Raw genomic sequence first — 22237 nt, 5'->3', positions numbered from 1 at the left:
ATCCAATTGATTCTATTATGAAAAGAATATAAATTACGAATATGTAAAAACACGATGCGAAAAACTAAACGCCTGCGCACAGCTGGAATACGAGAAATATTTGAAGAAAGAGTGGAGAAATGATCCATAACTTGCAAAACATTTTTCGTTTCTACAAAAATAAAGCGAACACTATTAAATTGAAGAAACAGTACATGTCCAAAAACCCCGGAGGAGCACTGAAAGAATTCTGTGTTTTAAATTAGCATATTTTGAACGAATTCGGAATGTCTAAGGTGGAGAAGAACCCAACCTTTCTATAAGGAAACAATTCTAGAAAAAGAATTTTCTTACACTGTATTTATGTCTCCGCCAGCAGTCATTTAAAAGCAGCTAAGGAGAACGACGACACTATTTATTAGATGGCACATTCAACGAGCCAATGTGCCAAAATGCGGGTATAAACAATTATTGATTATTTAATATCGGAACCGAGATCATATAAGTTAATTGATTGGTTTTCACACACTTTTGAAACACAAATTATATGCTTTTTTACTGCAGACAAGTTGTTGCCTCAAAACACAGCAGAAATCTTCCAATCAGGGCTGCCAACTCTCCTTAGTTATGAGGTGCCATATTGAGGATAAAAAAAGTGCCAAAATGTGCCAAATAGAAAAATAAAAGTGCCAAAAAAGGTGTAATTCCTTTTAATCATTCACATTTAGCAATAAAATAAAGCCACATTTTCAAAACAAAAGTGCAATGATAAAATAAGATAAACCAGTTGAAAAGCCTTTATAAATTAGAAAATTTTAGTTGAGAAAAAGAAGTGCACGCAAAGGATTTCACAAAAATGTATTGAAATGTTATTTTTTTTACAAAAGTGCCATTTTGGCACTTTGTGCCAAATTGAAAAATTAAGTGCCATTTGAAGTAAAATAGGAACAAATGGCACGGTTTGAGCCAAGTTGGCATCCCTGCTTCCAATAACTTACAAATATAAAAATGTGAAATATCGAGGGCTTGAATTCATTAATACCCTCTATCTGCAATTTGCACAAAAACTAATTTGTGATTTTAGAAACCATCTGGGACTTATTACCTGTCGTTATATAAGGTAGCATTAATATCACTGATGACAGTTAAAGCTTAGGTGGATTTTTATATCAGAATCTCATCTTTGTGAAAAGTGTGCAGATAGGGGGTATTATTGAATATAAGCCCTCGATGTTTAAAATATATAAAAGTTTTATTTCAACGTATACAAAAAATTAATCTACCTGCGCTACAGCACGTCGGGAGACGGGGAGGGGGGGCCGGGGGGCCCGCGTACCCCGCGCGACCGGCGCGCACACCGCGTCACGCTAACGCGGCCCGCCGCGAAGCTAAGCAAATTTAATGTTTTAAAGAGAAATAATGTCAATTGATTTTATTTCGTTTTTAAAAAGGTAATAATGTCAATTGACTTTATTTCGCACCAAGGTGGGAAATAAAGTCAATTGACCTTATTTCCATTGATCTTATTACCTGTCACCCTTCAGACCGATAAGTCTTTCATCGCTCATACTAAAACCACTGGACACACACACACAGATCAACCGGTCCTTTCGCCTACCGAACGACTGCAGTGTCTTCCAAACGGAGATCTACGCTTCAGTGAAGGCGACTAGTCTTCGACAGCGAGAAAGCTCTGAAGGCAATAGGATATAGGATAGTGAAATCGCGAATTGTATGGAGAAGTCGCACCACGCTGGCGTCACTGATCCGTATCAACGTCACTCTATGCAGGGTTCCCGAATAAAACAATATTGAAGGGAATGAGTCGACTGATGAGATGGCTAGATGCAGCTCAGAGATGCCGATAGAAGAAGCGGATAGTTCCGTACTACCGCCGTTTAGTGATCATGTTAGGAAAATTAATAAGTACACCGCGGCCGTGACGAACGACTGGTGAAACAAACAGGAAGATTGTGAGACCGCAAGATTATTATAGCCGCGGCTGAGTAGTAAACAGACAAAGGACATACTGAAACTCAATGGATCTGCAGTAAGAGTCCTTACCGGCGTCATCACGGAACAATGTGCTATAGCACTAATGCGCCAACGCTGGCGAATACCAACGAGTACTCTCTCCAGAAGCTGCCATGATGAGAATGAGGAAGTGTCAATTAACCACTATCTGTGTCGACGTCCAGGTCTACAGACGAAGTGACTCAAGTACTTGGGTTCACGCTTTTTCAACAGTCCGGTCGAAGGTGTAAGGTTGGGATCTCCTCGGCTTCATCAGGGATAGTAATTGGTTCAGTAAAATAATGACTTAAAGTTACTCTTTCGATATAGGTACGTGTCTCCTCCTGACACTTACTAAAAGAGGCCACTCACAATGGACAATTCTGTCTCCGAGCGAAAGTATGGATTATTCACACACGCCCTCATAACCTAACCTAACCTACGTGGACTTCTACGCTCGGAACCAAACACCTTGAAAATTTCAAAATTTATTTTTGAAAAAAATAATTGTTAAGAACTAATATACACACGACCACATCCTGGAATTCCATCCTTGTAACTTTATTATCTACAAAAAATAAAAGTAATTTAACAGGGAATTTCAATACCTCATCTTCCTTGAAAACCAAAAAAAACTTTTTTTATTTTATACAAAAAAATTTCTCTTTCATCTGGTACCCATATTGTTATTATTGATATTTTTAAATAATTTTTGGAATTAATAATATTTTTGAAATTTCGAAGTCCTTTTAAAATAACCTGATGTTAGAGAGAAAAACTAGAAACGAAGTTTTACTTTATTTGGCCCATAGTATCGACAGTATATTGACTGTTTCGTATGTTTTGAAATTTGTTTTGTTTTGTCGCACGGTGTTATAAACAAAACAGCTTTACTTAAAACGTAAAAATACCCATACATAGTACTAATTATCACTCAAGCTTTAGATAACCAACGCTGTGTAATTGTAGCCCTTGAGGTAATTAAATCGACGCTTGTAAGATTACTTTAGATTACCTGTTTAATAAGATGTTTTGTCGTGAACACATCATGATAGTAATTTAATTTTCTAAAGGAAAATTTTTCAGTATAAAAGAGAGGGAGAAAGGGTTAAGATGGTTTCCCCATTCCCCATATTCCTACACATCTTTGATCAGTCAGATTTTCTCGAGAATACTAGAACGACCCTTTCAAATTATTTGCGGCCTTTTAGACACCCTAAGTCTCGGAGCACTCTTAGCTGCGGCACTTTTCACATATGTATATATTTTTATAGGTGGAATGTTCTGGAATGTCTCTAACGCCACCTGGAGCTTCGAGCGAATTACTCGCGTTTTATATAGACATGTTTGTTATTGTAGATAACTATTCCGATAGTTATAGTTTTTATTGCAAAAATTGGTCCCTAACAATTATTTTTGAGCTTTATTTAATTACTCCTTAAATAACCGTTACTTCTGACTTTATTATTTTATAAATCCAAAATAACGGTTGGTTTTGATTTTTAAATAATATGTCTTAGATAACCGTTGTTGAGGACTTTTATTTATAAAAGTCATAAATAAAAATTAATTCCTAACCTTTATTTTTTTAAATGATACTTATAAAAGTCATTTGTATAAGTCGTAGTAAAGTTTTGTTTCCCAGCACCTTCTTAACTGCGAAAAATGTTAATGATATTTTTATACGAATGCTTTTAAAAATAAAAGTCGGTGACTGGTTTATATTGATGACTTTTAAAAGTAAAGTTTTATAAATAAAAGTCATTAATAACTGTTATCTAAGACATATAATATAAAAATCAAAAATAAGTGTTATTTTTCTTTTTGATTTTGCATAAAAATTGCAAATAAAAATTTATTTTCAAATTTGAGTCTCGGTGAAAAAAGAAATCGATTGGTATTAATCACTAAGTTGTAGAACATTTCCCTATCCGTGAATTTTTTCATTCCAATCGTACTCATCTAGCCTGCTTCTCCGCATATCAGTAATAATTTTCCTTAAAAGTTTAGAGTCGGAAATAACTCTCAAAATTGACGCAAGTTGCCGCTAGTTGCAAATTTACTCATTCTCCTCTCATCACTTTTTCATTGCTTTTTACGCTCCCTGAGAAGTGACTAACGGACCTTCGCAGTGCGCAATATTGTGAGGTTGGGACTTGCAATTTGATGAAATGAATCATAATCATTGAAAAAGTGAATTTAGATATATATTTTAATAGGTACGGCTAAGCGTTGCGTTTTCCATTGTCAACGGGTGCCGGCGCGCGCTATCCCCAAATCAACGCGGCGCAATTTCTGGCGTTTTCTCATTTCCTCTCGTTTTTATTCTCGTTTCTTCTTTCACCTTCTTTTCATCTTCCTTTCTCTTTCTTTCCATCTTCTGCATCTAACTTGAACACGTAACGTCCTGTCAAAAATGAAAATTCCATTTGCTCGGCGCTAGCGCCGCGTTATTGTGTGATGTTCCATACAAATCGGAGATTTGTAGCGTGGGAAGGACCCAATAGCCCTAGCTTCCTCATCTACAGTGATGAATTCATCAAGACATATGTATTATATGTTCTATGTGTTTCTAGATTTTTTTTGCTATTTCTTGAAGCCATTTTCTTGGAAAAATAAATCAGTATCATTTTCTGATTCAGCGACCCTTAATTATTTAGTTTGAAAATACACATTCCTAGAGAGATAAATGGGCTACAAAAGTAATGAAAGGAAACCATTTTCGGAACTAAGGAACATCACACTAAATACTAGATGCTTATTAAATTCTAGTGGATCGAGATACTCTAACAAGTTACTAAGTATAAGTATATGAAAGCAGTATTCTTATTCCTAAAAAATAAAGTAGCTTTACAAATGGTTATTAAGTGTAAAATGTATGACAACGTCAATTTATAAGCTTTATAAATTTTTTTAGTTTTGTGATAAGGCCATAAGTCTTTAGCATACGATTAAGTCAGTTTTACAGGAACATCTCGTAGTTTATACAACTTTACAAAAAAGTAATATCTGCACACGAATCGCGGTGTTCATGATCGGAAGAGTAATCTAACTAGTGACGTATCGAAGAACTAATCGACACGATCGATTCGAATAGGATATAATTTAGTAAATACCTCCCTTATAAAATTCCGTGTATAGGAGCGTTTTTAGACATAAATAGTCACTTCACAGGAATTTGTCTTTAAATAAAAATTTGTGAATCTAGAAAAAGGTATATCTATCGCTGTTCCAGCAGCATTGAGTTAGAACGCCAAAAATATCCTTGTGGGCACGTTTTTCCCGTCATAACAATATAACATTAGAGTTTTCAAAAAATATCACTCACATAAATTAATTTTAGTATCATGTCTTTATCGCGTAGTAGTTGTATCAATGAGCCAAATGTATTTGGTTACATTTGTGGTGAATACACAGCTGAAAGGTTTCGAGAAGCTCTAATTTGAATGGTGTTAATTAAGGCTGATGAATAAACCTTCGGTGAAGTGAGCAGAGACAGGAATTTCGAAGGCATATCGTCTACAAAGACTAAACCTTTCACCCAAGAAGAATCAAATGTTGTGATAAGGGCTCTAGAACAAGCTATAAAATCTGCGGAAATATTGGCTTCAAGATTAAAACAAAAACACTTGTTGTCGCCAGGTGCAAAAGTGACGTTGTATCGTACAAGAGACCAAGGCTTGCCACCATTTTTTTCATTCCGAAAATTATACTGTTTTTCGTTCAGATGTGGAATGCCTAATTCTGGTAGAATATCGTAAATCAACTTTAGTTTGCATTTGAAGCTGGACCACATGAACTATTTATTACGACCTAGACAAAAGTGAGCAATGTTAAATATTAATAAAGTATTTCTTAAGTTCGATGAACGATTACGAGCATCCTGCGTGGGTTCCATTTGTTGAAGTAACCAAACATATTTTGGGAAATTATAAGTATATTAACTGCTTCAAAATCGGAAGCGACATGATGGAGAGCTTTAAAAGTTTCGGATCTCATGAGTCCATCAAAGTACACTAACTACACAGTCATTTTGACAAAATTCCCAGATAATCTTGAAACCTTACACTAGGACCGGTTTGACCTAAAGAAGTGAGGTACCAAAGATGATGGGATCGTCATATGCCGATTGACAACTGCTGGAGTATACACCGTGATTGTTTCATTACACCTACATAATAACATATTAAATTCAGTTTTTGATGAAATTTTGTATTTTTATCCAAAAATTCAAAAGCTAGAAAACTACTCGAAGCAAATTGGAATTGTTGTGAGTATCAACTTTGAGTAAATTAGCGTGCTTAGATTTCGAAATATCGAAGCCTCGACATTTTTGAAAACTGCATTTATATGCAAAGTGGGCGTAGATTACAGTCCGATTTCAAAAATTTGCAATATCTTGCTTTTTTTTACAAATACCATAATTGTACCGAGTTTGGTGCAAATTGATGCAACGGTTGCCGAGATACAAAAATGTGGTCAAAAGTGGGCAGTGTCACGCCCATTTTCCAAAAAAATGTTATAATCGTAGTGTTTGCTAAAAAATTATTCCCAACATTAATTGTGAGCAAATTAGCTTCAGTATTTACTAATTTATCGCCAATTTTGTATTTTTCTAAATTACCGTAAGTAAGTGGGCGTGGTTATTGTCCAAGAGATTATTGTAAATATCAATTTTGAGTGAAAAACTTTTAGTAGTTACTGATCTACCGCAGTTTACTTAAGTGTTTCTGCAAACTACCGTTACATGGGAGCTAGGAGTCTTTATTGCCCGATTTTGCCCAGTTTCAATACCATTCGTCCTTAGCTCAAAAGAAATACACGCATGCAGTTTCGTTAAGATATCTCTATATTTTTAATCGTGTTATCGTGTGCACAAACGGACGGACTGATCATCACGGCGTAATCGATTTTTTTCTTTTCATTTTGAGCATTTTTGAGGAACTCACATTGCTCGGCCATCTTGAGAAAAACCAGGTATTTCCTCAGCAGAACAGTTATTTTAGGACTTCCGCCAAACACAACTCAAATGTAGTATTTATACGTGGTAAATAATCGTTCTCGTTTTTTCCCCAATGTAGCTTTATTCTAAAGATATTCAATTGAAATTAACACGGCATTGGGTATGCTCGACAACTACATAGTTGTAAGTTTTGAGTTTACCAAGGCAGGTAGATTTCGTATTTGTTATATTAAGATATATTTATATGTACATATACACTTAAGTGGAATTTCCACTAGGCAATGAAATGACAAAAATGTATGCCATTTCAAAAATGACGTGTGGAAACAGACATAATGACTGTTCTGATGAACGTCACGGGTATTTTTTAATGCCCACTAATGCCATTAAAAATTTGGTAATTTCATGCCTAGTGAAAATTCAGCATTATAATTAAGAATTTACTTGAAGCGCTCAAGATATTTCCATAAAATAATAAAAGTGTGTGCATATTAATTCTGATATGAAAAATTAGACACTGCATCGGAAAAATAATAACTGTGTGTTTGATTTAATAACTAAAACACGATAAAGTGATTTGCGGGGTTGAATTACTGGTACGAGCACTCCGATTGACGTAAGGACACTTCGTGGCTCATTTCTGATTACATTTTTTAGCCATTTTACCCAAAATTTCATTACTAGCGATTTTAAGTATTTATGTCTGTATAAATAACATGTCATTTCATGTTAAAATACTGATTTATTGTTCTTATTGTGTAATTTAAAGTACTATTTCTCAAATTTTTCTTTCGTAATCCTTTGACTCATTTATACATAATTTCCTTTTGTGCTAAACGTTTGGTTTCTTTTTTGTGAAATTTTGTGTTCTTGTTTTCTATGTATGTATGTATAATTTTTTGTGTGTTTTCATTCTCAACTACAAATCAAAAATGTATCAACACGAATTTCTCATTATTCTGTCATTGACTTTTCACACGCTCCTCTCTAAATAAACGCCAAAAAATATGTATCTCTATGATCGAAACAGTGGCAACGTTCAGGAAAGGCGTCCGCGCCGTCCAAATGGTGGGACGTGCAAGTACGTATAAAAATTCAAATACACATTTTAAAAGAATTTTGAGTTTTACTTCATTTGCCTTTAATTGCCTTTTAACATTTCTCATCATTCGATGCTATATTTATTTTGTATTCAGACAATTAACCTATCAAATACTTATGTACATCAACACACATGTATGTATAGGCATTCACATGCACACTTACATACATACATGCCGCTATGCAGACACACAGCCACATAGAATTTTTTTTGGTAACTTAAATGGTCAGCGCGCCATATTTCATTTAACAAAATACTAAACCAACGACACAAGCCACCAAGCAAAATTCAAATAGAAGTTACAGAACTGTTCTTTGGTGTGTTAGCATAAGCTTGTCATATGACTACATACCTACATGCATATGTATGTATGTATGTATGTATGTATGTATGTAGCAAACGCAAACGTAGAGCCAATGGCACACTTTTATGAAATGCAAATAGTTCGTGGTTGTAGCTGAACTTCAATGCTGCTTATCGCCACGTTCGCCACTTTACACCCCGCGCTTTCGAATTAAATATCTATGTATTTTGGTGTATCATTTCTCATTTGATGCACTACCACATACTACGTACATATGTACTTTCAAATCGTATTTACTTGTATGTGTTCATAAACATGTTTGTATGTATGTAATCAGTATCATTTCAGTTTTGAGTTTTCCTTTTTTGGTTATTGCATTCGTTCTTCAAACATCTGTATGTGCCTTAGTAATATAAGTACATATACATATGTATGTATACATAGTACATAAGTGCGTGTGCGTGTGTGTTAGTGTCTGTTGCTTAAAATGTTGTAAAAAAAAAACAAATAAATTCATTTAGCAGCAATTTCGCGATTCAAGCTAAAAACAAGCATATCAAGCCCTAACCGATCTAGATGTCCTAGGAATATTTCTGCATCAAAAATAAAATTTTGAAAAATAAAATGTCGCTTACGTTATTTTGGCGGTTAGGGCTCGATATCTATCGCAAATTTTTAACAAATTGGCTTTGCATAAATTTTAGTATCAAATAAGTTAGCTTAGCCTTTTCCATTCAGCGAAAAGCAAAATTTGTATGTTGCTCATACGCACTGACACCCAGGCGCAGAGGCACTACATACATACATATGCATTTAAGAGCGAAATACACCACACAAGCGGTTTGACAAACCAAGCGAAATTTCCCTTTGCTTCAAGCCATTTGTGCTGTGTATGGGGGTGTTTGAAGGTTTGACAAACCGCCGTCAAACCTTCAAACACCCCCATACACAGCACAAATGGCTTGAAGCAAAGGGAAATTTCGCTTGGTTTGTCAAACCGCTTGTGTGGTGTATTTCGCTCTTTATGTACATAAGTATATGTATACATAGTATTTACTACTAATTATGTTCCTCATTCCTTCTTCATGCGCATTGTCTGTATGTAGTACTTATACAATCGAATATCTGTGTCCATTTACTTTAGTGCATATATTTACATGCTCATGCATACATAAGTACATAAAACTAACAGCATAACATATTTATTTGAAGTGTTTTCTCTTGTTTTTCTTTTGTCATATTCGTAATCGTTCTATATTGATTTTTCTATATATTTTATCATATTTCGTGCCACATTCTGGCTTTTTTGTCTGCTATTCGTAAGAATTTGAAAGTTTTCCTCTGTATAATATACAATTAACATTTCAAATCAAAATTTGGGGTACCGAGTTAAACTGGCACAAACACATAAAATCTCACCAAATAAAAAGTGTAAATTTAATATTTTTATACTTGTATTCATCATTGTTTTATACTCGTCTAAACTTTTCGTTCCTTTATTTAAAAAAAAAAATATTTGTTTCCTGTTTCAATACTTTAGTTTACATAACTACATTCAAAATTTTAGTTATTTAAAATTGTGCATTTTGCTTAAGTAATATTTTGAGCAAAAATGTACAAATTTCACGACCAATTCGGTTCGGTGGGACACCCCTCCTTCCCAGAAATTTTCATATATATATATTTTTTTTTTGCGGAATATTACATCTACATGAAGTAGTACTGCTCCTGGCATTTTAAAAAGAAATTTTGTACATTGTTTGACTGGCACTGTAAAAAAATTTTGTTAAATTGTTGTGCTGGGAAAAAACATCAAATAAATACAAATACAAATGAGTTATTGTCCATGTTTGCTGGTTGGCCCTTCAGTATCCACGAATGGCGCTAACTTAATTATGGTATAGGTTCGGTGGGTGCGCAGTAGGCCTATCGAATTATTCTGCTTTTATTAGAACCAGACTTGGTACCTCGCATACCAAGAAATACCGTGATACGAATGATGATCAACTTCCCGAACTACCTGCTTTGTGTCTTCTTTGTGAGCTTTTTGTGACTGTATATCCATAATTGGTTTGTGTTTATTGCGTAACTGTAATCAGTCATCCCCATGACATTTTTACAATATCTCACCGACACAATATCTCTTAACACTCCTAAAAAATATTTCAAATATTAGTCTGATTTATAAGCGGCCCATTTGCTAAATTTCATCTTAATCCGTCCAGCCGTTTTTGAGTGAGCAGAAGTCTCGCATTATTCAGTTTCTCTGATTTCAAATCACCCTGTTCCAACTTCAAAAAATGAAACGTTATTTCACATCTACTAATTTTTAAAATTCAAACGAACGGTGCAGATCTTATGATCTTCACATAAACTCCTTCGCGTATTATATATGTATATTATATATATACATCAAATAGACTTTCCGAATAGGCGGCAACCCTAATAAAAGCATTCTCAAACTAAAGCTTTATTAAAACTGCTTGGTTTGACACTCATATTTAGCTATATCATAATTGATAAAATAATTTGCATTTGATTATTTCAAATTCGTGGCACCCCTTTTAAAATATAATTGAAAAATAAAGCTTTTCCAAAACCATTTCGTTTGACCCATATTTTAGTAGATCTTTTAATGTATCAAAATAATTATTTAAATTAAGTTTTTGAACCGATGGCAACCCTCTTCAAACACCTCAAAAGTATTATAAATATTCAAACTTAAGATTTCTCATATTTTAGTATTTCATACAACTTGTGCAAAATTTTATTGAATTGGAATTTTCAAACAGGTGGCAACCCTATTCAAAATATTTTGAAACTGAAACCATTTTAAAGCTCTTCGTCTGATACCCAAATTGTAACATACATCTCAGTTACCTTAATTTAAATTGGATTTGATTTTTTAAACAGGTGGCAACCCTCCTACATATAGTTAATAAGTGAAAGCCTTTTCAGAAACACTTCTATTTATACTCGTATCGTAATAATTGATTTAACTTGATAAATAATTTGAATTCAATTTTTTAACAAGTGGCAACTCTTAACAAAAAATATCTTTGCAAATTATATAAGTATTTTTCTGCGTAATCTTAATCTCAAGCTCAATCTCTTACTCAGGAATTTTTCAAACAGAATCCAGGGTCTGGATACTGTAACTTAAGAAAATGTAGTGTACACCGAGTGCAAAACGAACAACCATTCACTAACTAAAACTCACAGTTAAAGAATCTAGTCCCAGGTAATGAATAAACAGTTTGTTTAGGAAATCTGAAACTAGTACGAGTATCGGATTATATATACATTGAACAAGATATGGAACGGTTAGATAGATAGATATATAGTTACTTAGATATCAAACAGGAGTATGCACTGCGACTCACCGAGTCTATTGTCCCATCTACTCTACCAAACACTGCCTAGAAGCTTAGAAGAACTAAAAGCGTTGCCAAGTTGAGAAGAGTGCGTGTGCTCATACTCAGTTCTCACCATGTTCTCACTAAATCTAAACTCTCCTCAGCTCTTTGTGAGCCATCCTCACGATCAGATGCGCAGAAGCGACAGAACGCTCATTTATGAGGAGCAGTGGTGACAGATGTGGGGATTTCGCCCCATTTTGGGGATTTCTGAAATCATTTGGGGATAGATTTTTTCGTTTGGGGATGTGGGGATTTGATGGGGATTTTTATTTGATTTAAAATCTTCAAGAGCGCGCTCTCTTTTTTAATTGGCAAAAGAGGAAATCAAAATTGATTGCTTCTGAATTGAGTTGTAGTGAGGGCAAGCCATTTTTGCGAGTTCAGGTTTCTTCCTGCATATATGTATGTATGTATTCTCAGTTTATACCACGCAATAAGTTCTTAGCTTCACAAAGGTGCTTAATGGTGCTTCGCCACTATCGTTCTCCTGTCCTGAAAAAACTGTTTACCATGGTCTTCAAAAAAAAAAAAGCTTTATATTATGCCAAAAAGCCAACACGGAATGATACATATATATGTGTACATACATAAGTTTGTATATTTACACAAAATATGGAAACACGCCCGCCCACTCTGCTGCGCTGTGACATCCTCATGTTTCGTTCGTTTCTCATTTACACCCGCAAGCATTACCTCTTAGTGATATTTTCACTCAATCTATGTACTATTTAGTTGCTTCTTTTAATTTTTCATTAATAAAATTATTGTTTTGATTTCTTTTGCTTCAATTTAATTTCTTCATCACAATATTTTTTGTGTAATCGACGTTGTGTCTTAATCAATACATACTTATTATGTACTCTCACTGACCTAATTAATTTATATATATATATATATGTGTGTATTATATTGTGAAAATTTTAAATAAAAACAACAACAATAAAAATACAACAATTTTTGTACAAAATGGCTAGAAGACGATGAGTACTCGCTCTACTCAAGTAAGTGTGCAAATATACCTAAATACTTAGTACATAACTACATACAAACATAGTACAAAAAGTGTACCTGCAATTCAATTCGAAACACACAAAAAACAAAAAGTCAATTATTCGTACTCGTTCGTACTCGTGAAAACAATAATTATGGGATTGGTTCTGTATTTCTTTGTGTGTGTGTGTTTTTTTTGTTTTTTGATATTAAATACGAAAATTTAAACGCTCGAAAATGCTTTGACGCCGAACTCGATTAGCGGGAGAGGCTTGGATAGGCGCTGCATAGAAAAGCCTGTTTTGAAAATTTCGTGAACGCATATACATATTACAATACAATACGATTTGCATTCAGCTCTTTAAAATTAAGTGTAGATTTTAGTGTTAATTTTTAAAATACTTTTTATTTTTTTTTGTCGAACTTTGAAATTGTAATTCCGTAATTACTTAGTTTTAGTGAAAATGTATGTACATAGGTATTTACATAAATATGAGTGTGGTTCTATCGAATTTATCTAAGCATATTTACTACATACAAATATGTATATAAATACAATATCTAATTGTTGTGGTTTTTGGGTGAATTTTCAGCAAATTGGTTATTTGTAAAGCATTTTAAGCAGACACACTTGCACACATGTCCACACATGATTTTGTTTTTTTAGGAAAAATTTTATACAATCTGTTTAGGTATTTTACGCCTCAATAAGTTTCATGGCAACGCAAAATATTTAAGATTTCATTATAAATGTGAGTGTTAGTTTTTCCAATAGTTGGTACATATTGTGTTGAAAATTTGGGTTATAATTTAAATGTCGAAGCTTTCGTGTGCTACGTCACTCTTTTGTTAAATCCCTTTAAATTGGAATAAAATAAAAGCAAACCTACTTCTGGTTTTTCAGCGCCAAATAAGCAGAAGAAGACTCCCCTACATTTTGACAAGTTTCAACATATTATTTTTGTTGTTATTTAATTTTGGTTATTTTTTATATACAAAAATAGTTCATTCTTTAACAAAACCCGTGTAAATCCAAAATTGAAATATTAAAAAAATAACACACTTTTGTACAAATTTCTAGCTTTTTTAATTAGATTTCCCAGAAAGATTCTGAGTATGTAGCTTTGTAGCCCATTAAATTCTAGTAATTCTAAAAATTGCCGTTGATTTTTTAGAATTTTTTTTTGTCGAAGATTAAATTGTGTGTATTCGTTATATGGGACAAGAGAAAATTCGAATTTTTAGCCATTTGAAACTTGTACTTTGTTCCACTAGAATCCAATAGGGTACCAAAACTGCATGCTCAAAATCTTTCTAGGAAATCTAATTAAAAAACCCTGAAATTTTTACCAAAGTTTGCTGAATTTTTATTTTATTTTTTTTTAATATTGCACAAATTTGGAATTTGGATTCATTCGGGTTTTGTTAAAGAATGAACTATATTTTTATAAAAAAAAATAGCCAAAATTAAATAATGACAAGAAGAATTTGTTAAAACTAGTCAAAATGTGGTGCGACTCTAATTATTTCGACCACTGTTTATCTTCTCCTTCTTATTTGGCCTAAGTGATTTTGGCCGAGTTCAACAAAGCACGCCAGTCGTTGCTCTTCTGTGCCAACTGACGCCAATTCGAAATTCCAAGTGAAGCCAAGTCCTTCTCTACTTGGCCTTTCTATCGTAGGGGGGGGCCTCCATCTTCCTCTGGTCGAAGCAGGAGTATCGCTGCCCATTCATTTTAGGTATATGTATACAATGTATGACAATTTAAGTTGTGATTCATATACTACTATAGATCCCAGCTACAACGTAGCTATATAGGAGAGCTCGAGAATACCAAAAAGAGTAAGAAGACTTTAATACTTTTTTCCACTATATAGCTTAGCATCTTTACTAAAAATAAGGCAATGGCAATATATGAAAGTTAAGACAAACGAAAGTTGTATAGCATTTAAACATGCTTCTTAGCCATAAAAAAGATAGCCCGAAACCACCACACTATCTAAGCTTGTTGCGACATCTCGTTCTCTCTAATAACTGTACAAAAAATCCCCAAATGATGAGCGGTAGTGATTTTACAATACTTATTATGCCGGTTACTCATCCAGATATAGTAGTTTCGCTTACCGTAGCTCCATGGTAGACCAGTAAAGGACTAACTAGGAATCTCTGTGTAGCCCCTTTTATGGCGAGAATATCTGCCGCTTCATTGCCCATGACTCCACTGTGTCCCGGTATCCATATGGGGTATACCCGGTCGCTTAAGGCAGTTCCATACCAGCTTTGAGGTGACCACGTGCCCTTTAACAATAAATTCAATAAACAACAACAAATTTAAACAAATTTTCCACGAAAACTTTGACTTTTAAATAGCCCAAAAATATTTAAAAAATATACATATATTTGAAATGCTTTCTTCAGCTATAAAAAAAAAACGAAATTATGTGAATAAATGCAATGCAGGTGGGGCAAAATCAGACAAGTGTCTGCTCAGTGCCAATTTAAGATGACCAATTTAAATGAAGATCGGTGACTATTTCATAAACTTCTTTTACGACCCTATTGCCACGCCAATGACAAAACGCATCGCATTGCTACTCTGCCTAAAAGTATGCCGAAAAAATTTACTTAAACACTGTAATAATGACAATTTACTATGTTATTTGTATGACCTAAGCAATTGTCATGCGATGGCTTTTGTCGTAGGTGTGAAATAAATGGTTCATTTCCACCCAGCCTTAAATGCAGTTTAGGCCTATTGGAAAAAGGAAATTTTAACACGAAAGTGGTAATTGCTCATAAAAATTAAGTAGAAGCAAACTAAAGTAAAAATGCAAAAAATAAGAAATAAATTTTGCCGATGACCCCATGTTAAAATTCTTGGAAGTTACTTGAGCTCCTAACTGAGTAAAGCTTTTGGTGGAAATGGGCTTTTAGTATCAAATATTTCAACTCTGAACAACTAAAACTGGCACTCATTGGTGAGAACGATCTGCGAAGGCTTAACTCAAATAAAATGGTGGGGAAAATTATATTAGCGATAGTTACATTAGTTTACTGATCGTTGTTTTCTTAATTAGCTAGAAATTAGATGAGTTATGCATAATTATTAAAATATATTATTTATATTTAATAGAATAGATTGTTAAAAATTGGTTTATATATGTATATATTTGTACGTGATATTATAGTGTTTCTAGTGGCTACGTATGGTTTTTTCTATACCTAGTATGTATGTATGTATCTAGTTTGATAAAAAAAAAATATAGCTTTTACTCTTAAATGCAACTTGTATACAATTAGTTTGCTCGTTTAGAAAATTGCTTTAAATTTCTGCGAAAGTAAAGATAAGGAAACTAGCTAACTGAAAATGTAGAAGCAGAAATGAAGGTGAAACGCATAACCACCATTTTAAAAATATCTAATTCTTTGCATTAATAAAACATTTTAAGTAGACCTCACAGCAAGTTTTTCATGCGTTCCGCGCTTTTCTGGTTCTCAGCGTGTATTTGAGTAAAGTGCTGAAACCCTAAGCCCTGATGATCATCTCACAAATCTGTTGTGGAGTCCTACTCTTAGTTAAAATTTTCCCTACAAAACTAAAATGGTAGATTAAACAAAAAATGCGCCAAAGCTAAATTTTTTGCTTTTGCTTTTCAAGCACCATCAGCGCACTCACTATTACACATATCGTGCATATTAGCTAAACGACTGCCATAACTGAAAAAACCAAATTTTTTAGCAAATATTGCAGAATTACTTGTTTGGTGGCGCTTCATATTGTCTAAACATTTCGTGTTCAAAGCTTGTGTAGCGTATTTTCCTCGAAAGAAAACGTTTTAGAAGCAAATTGAAAACTTTAGACGCGCCTTCTGAAAAATCCCCGAGTTATGACAGCCTTTTTGAAAATGCCTCGTATGTAAATATACTTATATACATAGAAGAGCAATGGTTCCACCGATACCATAAAATGTTTATGCATAAATAGTTCTATTTTCTATTACTTCCACTCAATAATAAAAATATTCCATACAAACAATTAGCTAATTTTTTATAGTTAAACAAACGTACTTACATACATACATATGTATGTACACGCATTTTGTAGTTGCAGTTAAGTCGCCATTTGTTAATCGTCGTCAGCATTATTTTTAGTTCGCTCGTCAACCACTTCCTGACACTAAGTACAAAGTAAATGGCAACAAATGTTGTAGCATTGCATGTTGAACAAATTCATTAATTTTTTGTTATTTAATAGTCGAAAATCGAAATCGAAAAATTGTTAGTTTGTTTGCTTGTTGACTGCAGTTTCACTTTCCACTCTCCGCTTGTAAGCATTTAAGTATTTAGACCAATACGTATGTATGGCTTCTTTTTTTGAATACCAATGCTTTAATCGTCTAAGTCCCACAAAATATCTTTCTATAATGACTACACAAACACCTTTCATGAAAACAATATTTATGTATATTGAATTAAGCATGCAAAATATATTTACCTTTCATAGATTGACTATTCCAAAAAAAAAACACACAACTACTTTAAAATCCTTAAAATATCCTTCTTAAACACTTGAAGTTTTAATTCTACCATATTTAAAAAAAAAAAGAAAACCCTTTTTGTTTCTTTCTCCTTATTAATTTATGATTGAACTCTTTTTCATGTTATTTAAGTTACAAGATAAGTTTATTTTTGGTATATATAATCATAAACATATTTTTATTTAGTATATAGTTTTCAATTATTTAAGCGATAAATTCTATACCAGCAATAAGTTGAGATGTCAACTTAGATAGGCTTGCAATTCGAGCTCCAACTCCTCGTACACTTCAATGAGTTCGTAAATTTAATGAACCCGTGCAAAAGACGTTTACTTAATTTTGCAATTCCGCTAAAATAGATCTCTCAAAAATGCGGCGCTAAAAAATTGTATATATTTTTTTCTGCCTTAAACAGATGAGTCGTAGATTTTGCTGCCATCTAACCACTCTGCGCCCTTCAGTCAAAAGTCTTTCTTAAGACAACAGCGAGGAGGTCTTAGCGTTCGCTATTCAGTTTCTCTGTTAACAATAAGTTTTCTAAACAATTTATTTTAATAAAAAATATATTTTTTTTCTAAAATAATTAATGCAAAAAAATTACAAAAAAAAAAATTATTTTAAAATTTATTATTTAAAAAGGTTTCTAAAAGCAGATTGAATTAAAAAAATATTTACTTTTTTTAATAAACTTTAAAAATTAAATTCAAAAACAAAAAACAAAAAACAAAAAACATTGAAAAAAAGAAAAAATAAAATAAAATAAGTGCCTAAAAATTAAATTAATAAAAATGATTTTTAAAACAACAAAATCTAAAAATTAAAAGAAAATTAAATTAAAAAAAGGTTTTTAAAATTTAATTCAATTTGAAGAATATATTGTTTTTCAAACAGTAAAATATACATAAATATTGCAATTAAAAAAAAAAAAAAAAAAATTGTTAATAATATTCAATATTTTCCTAAAAACTAAATGAAATCGAAAAATATTATTCTAAAATAATAAACCTATAGATTAAAAGAAAACGTAATTATCTAAAAAAAACTAAACCAATTTTGTAAAACCTTATCTACAGCAAAAATATATTTTTCTATTTAAAACAATAGAATCTAAGAATTATTGAAATAAATTAAAAAGTAAAAAATATTACAATAAAAAAGAAAAAAGATAAAATAACATAAGTTCCTGAAAATTTAATTACATTAAAAATATCTTTCTTTTAAAACAATGAAATTTAAAAAAAAAATCTAAAACTTTGATTAAGTTAAAAAAATATTTTTCTTTTTAAAACAATCTAAAAATTAAAAGAAATTAAAATTAAAAAAGAAAAAGCGTTTATTTTTCAAACACTAAAACCTAAAAAATTAATTATAAAAAGCAAAAATACAATAAATTCTTAAAAATTAAATGAAATTAAAATAATATTTTTGTAATTTTCAGAACCACAATATTACAAAAAAAGTTAAAATTTAAATAAATCGAAAAAATATTGTTGTTATTAAAACAATAAAATATAAAAATTAAAGGAAATTGTTTTCAAAAAAAGTTTCTAAAAATTAAATGTAGTCAAACAAATATATATTTTTCAATTTGAAACAATGAAGCTTATCTAAAAAAAAAAAAACAAAGAAAAATAGTTTCTTTAATAAATAAAAAAGCAAAATTCCTGGCGATTCGAACATCGTTTCTTTCGAATGGCACGCAAGTGCTTTGCTCACTCGGGCATTGCGACTGTTGGAGCAGCGCGAGCAAAATATGTACATTTGGAACATGCTCAAGTGCTTTCCTCCAAAAGAGCTTTTCACCATGAAAGTTAGTAAGGAAACTTTTTTTGTAGGATATTCGTGCCCCAGAATAAACATAATCTTTCAAAATATCTTGCCTACTGTCTTACAGTTATTGCACAAAAGAGTTGTAACTATCTTAGCCAGAATTGCCCTGTTTAGAGGGCAATGCAAAGGCATAACAAGCATAGTAAATCTTTGGAAAACATCCCTTGCCCTACTCTTAGTATCCGATCACAGCCAAAAGTCGCGACATAAGTACGATAAAACACTATCTGAACCTTATTTATGGAAAACTGTTAATTTACTACCATTCTCTGATTCCTGGTTGGATGACTGGCATATGAAGCACCGAGTCATACAAAAATTCTTAATGCCTTTCTGGCATTACAAACTCAAAGCAATCCATATTTTTAATTATGGTTTTGAAGTACTTTATTGTGATAATATATGCACATTAGGGTGCCCCACCAAATAAAGTCGTGGTTTTCCACTGGAATTAAAAAAAAATATTAAGATTTACATAAGTTGGACTGATTTGAAAAATAGTTTTTCAAAAAAAATTTCATCAGATGAATGAATCCTAAAAGATCTGCATAAAAATGTTTGAACATTTTATGAAAATAATTAAATCTTTTGGTTCACTTTCAAATCGGTCCAGCTAACATACAATTTAATATTTTCGCATAATATTTTGGCAGAAATCTTTAAACTTAATACATTTTATAATTCCGACAAAGAAAACTGTACCGACTTTTTTATGGAGAGTGATGCACCCTAATGTACATACTACTTATATTGGTATGATCTAAAAAAGTAGTAATGAGTTTCGTTTTCAAACCTAGGCTTATAGGAGTTGATTTTTTCACCTTTACTTCAATTCGTTGATTGTTTTATTTTCCATTAAAGTTAACTCAACCAGTTTATCATTTTGTTCTTCTGATATTTTGTTTTGTCATCCGATCCCAACAACAGTGGTTATATACAAGGATATATTTTTTAAATATGTTATATTTTAACATAAACAAAGTCTTTGAATCCAAACATTTTTATTTCATCTTATCAAAATATAAATTCAAAGCCAATCAAACGAAACTAAACAAGAAACACAAAAGCAACATGTAGTAACGTAAACGAAAACGCTCACACCCACATTCCCTAAACTATTTGCTAACTCATTGAATTTGTATATCAAAAATAAAAATAAAAATAAAAAAACACATAAACTACGAGTAGAATCACAAGAAAGAATAAAATAAAAATTACAACACAATCCATAATTTTTGCCTAAGTTTGCTGATTAGTGAATATCTTACAGATGAATTCCATCCAGCGCCCACATTTACGCCGCCAGAGCTGCCCAAGCGGGTGCATGTGCGCGGATCAGTAACGGGTAATAAAATTAAACAATATACCACATACATACAATAAGTCCATACATAAATACATACATACTTGGCGTTTTCGAAAACATCTTTTGTTCACGTCCACTGAAAAAAAAAAAACAACATAAAAAAGTATCAGCTCATTTTTCATAAACTGACTTCATTTTTCTTCATGCAAACTGAAATCATAAATAAAAATATTTACACATTTATTTGAAAGGAAGGAAAAGGGATTTTTTCAACATGCGTTCAAGCGAAATCACAACAGAATATAATGCAAGAAATATTTGAAAAAGAAAATACATTGTGTATATAAAAAATGGCATGAAGAAAGAATTTTACTATGTACATAAAAAAAAATATGTTTTTTGTTAGTTGTGGTTTTTATTTCAACAACTGTTAAACGAAAGCGATCACTCTTATTTTTGTTCTAAACTTTTGTGATTGCTGAAAAAATCTAAAAAAATATCTTTTTATTTTATTTTTTTGCCGAGTTGTATTTAATTGTACAATTTTTCTTATCTCTATACCAGGTAATATCTCCATTTTAGTATTGTATTTTTTAATGATCGATATTTCAACTTCACTCTCAAAGTCACCTTTAAAGAAGAAAATTTAATTGCTAGATAATTTTCGAAGAATTCATAATTCCATGCTTATGATAAACTATTAGTAATAACCTTTTAATACCGCCAGTTTTCAGTTTTAATTAATTGGTATAAAGAACGTGAAAATATTGTAGCTTACAATAAAAAAAAAAGTTTCTTAGCATCCTAAATTAGTTTCTTGAATTCCTGTAAAAAAATTGTATGTGCTATTCAAAATCTTCCATACAGAAATATTTTGACATTCACATAAATAAGTATGTATATTTATATAAAATAAATTAAACCAGTGTGCGGCAGACTCAAACATTCATTTTGCAGCATGTTCATTTCACTTTAAAGGATCCCACGTCTATATATACATATATTTTCTTACTTTTGGTAGGGATGCAAATTCTCGGGAGTAGCATCGATACAAATCGCCAGAAAAACAATTACAGTTTTATAATTTCTCAAACTCTAATTAAATTTAATACAAAAAAAATCATTTTGAATTCCAATCAATTCTCTTTGAAATGTAATTAGGAAAATATGTACTCCCATGTATTTAATTACGCTTCCTACACCCTAAAAGTTCGAAGGACTGGAATAAAAAGCATTTTCTGCTACTATAGCAATATATTTAAAAAATTAAAAAAAAAAAACAATTAGGGGCATGAAGGTTTTACTTCCACCGATTACTGTATTTCAAAATAATTATTTGGGCGCCCAAAAAAAACGGTTATACTCACTACATACATTGAGGAGTTATATAAAAAAATAGATCTAAACAATCAGTGGTATAGGATATATAGCTTAGAATTTGTATGATCCCTTCCATATGAAGGACCTTTAAATATTGCCGCGCTGTTATTTGCCAGCCCCGTGCGGATAACAAAATAGATAAAACAGTGCCGGCCACGTGAAAAGGGAGGCCTTTTGATACTCAGCATTGTCAGTTTTCGTTCGATGGGAATGGCCACTGGTGGAACTTATAAGGTCACTTCTTGAGAAGGGGAGAAGAGTGTGGTGTTTATAATTAGTTTGCAATGAGAGGTACTGCCATGGAAGATTTCTTTAAGAGGAATATAGTTGGTATGCTCTGTAGAGCTGATGAACGCTGTAGAGCACTGATGGGCACTGCCTTACCCGCGGGCAAAGCTCTTTTAAGCTTTCT

The 22237-nt window shown here is 32.2% G+C and overlaps 1 protein-coding gene across 1 annotated transcript in view; it reads left to right on the top strand.

Annotated features, from left to right (window-relative positions):
• Positions 1–20548, top strand: part of LOC108368091 (calcium-activated potassium channel slowpoke-like) — a 59809-nt gene extending 39261 nt beyond the window's left edge. Inside the window, exons 7-8 of the mRNA XM_017622854.1 lie at positions 7986–8036; positions 20410–20548. Of these exons, the coding sequence (XP_017478343.1) occupies positions 7986–8036; positions 20410–20522 (164 nt within the window). The 3' untranslated portion in view covers positions 20523–20548. The remainder of the gene's footprint in view (positions 1–7985; positions 8037–20409) is intronic.
• The last annotated feature ends 1689 nt before the right edge of the window (positions 20549–22237 follow it).

Source organism: Rhagoletis zephyria, unplaced genomic scaffold (assembly GCF_001687245.7).
Source record: "Rhagoletis zephyria isolate East Lansing unplaced genomic scaffold, Rhagoletis_zephyria_1.1 Rzeph_scaffold_02949, whole genome shotgun sequence".
Taxonomy (NCBI): Eukaryota; Metazoa; Arthropoda; class Insecta; order Diptera; family Tephritidae; genus Rhagoletis; species Rhagoletis zephyria.
The sequence above is the reverse complement of the archived record's forward strand: the minus strand, read 5'-3'. Positions and strand labels throughout refer to the sequence as shown.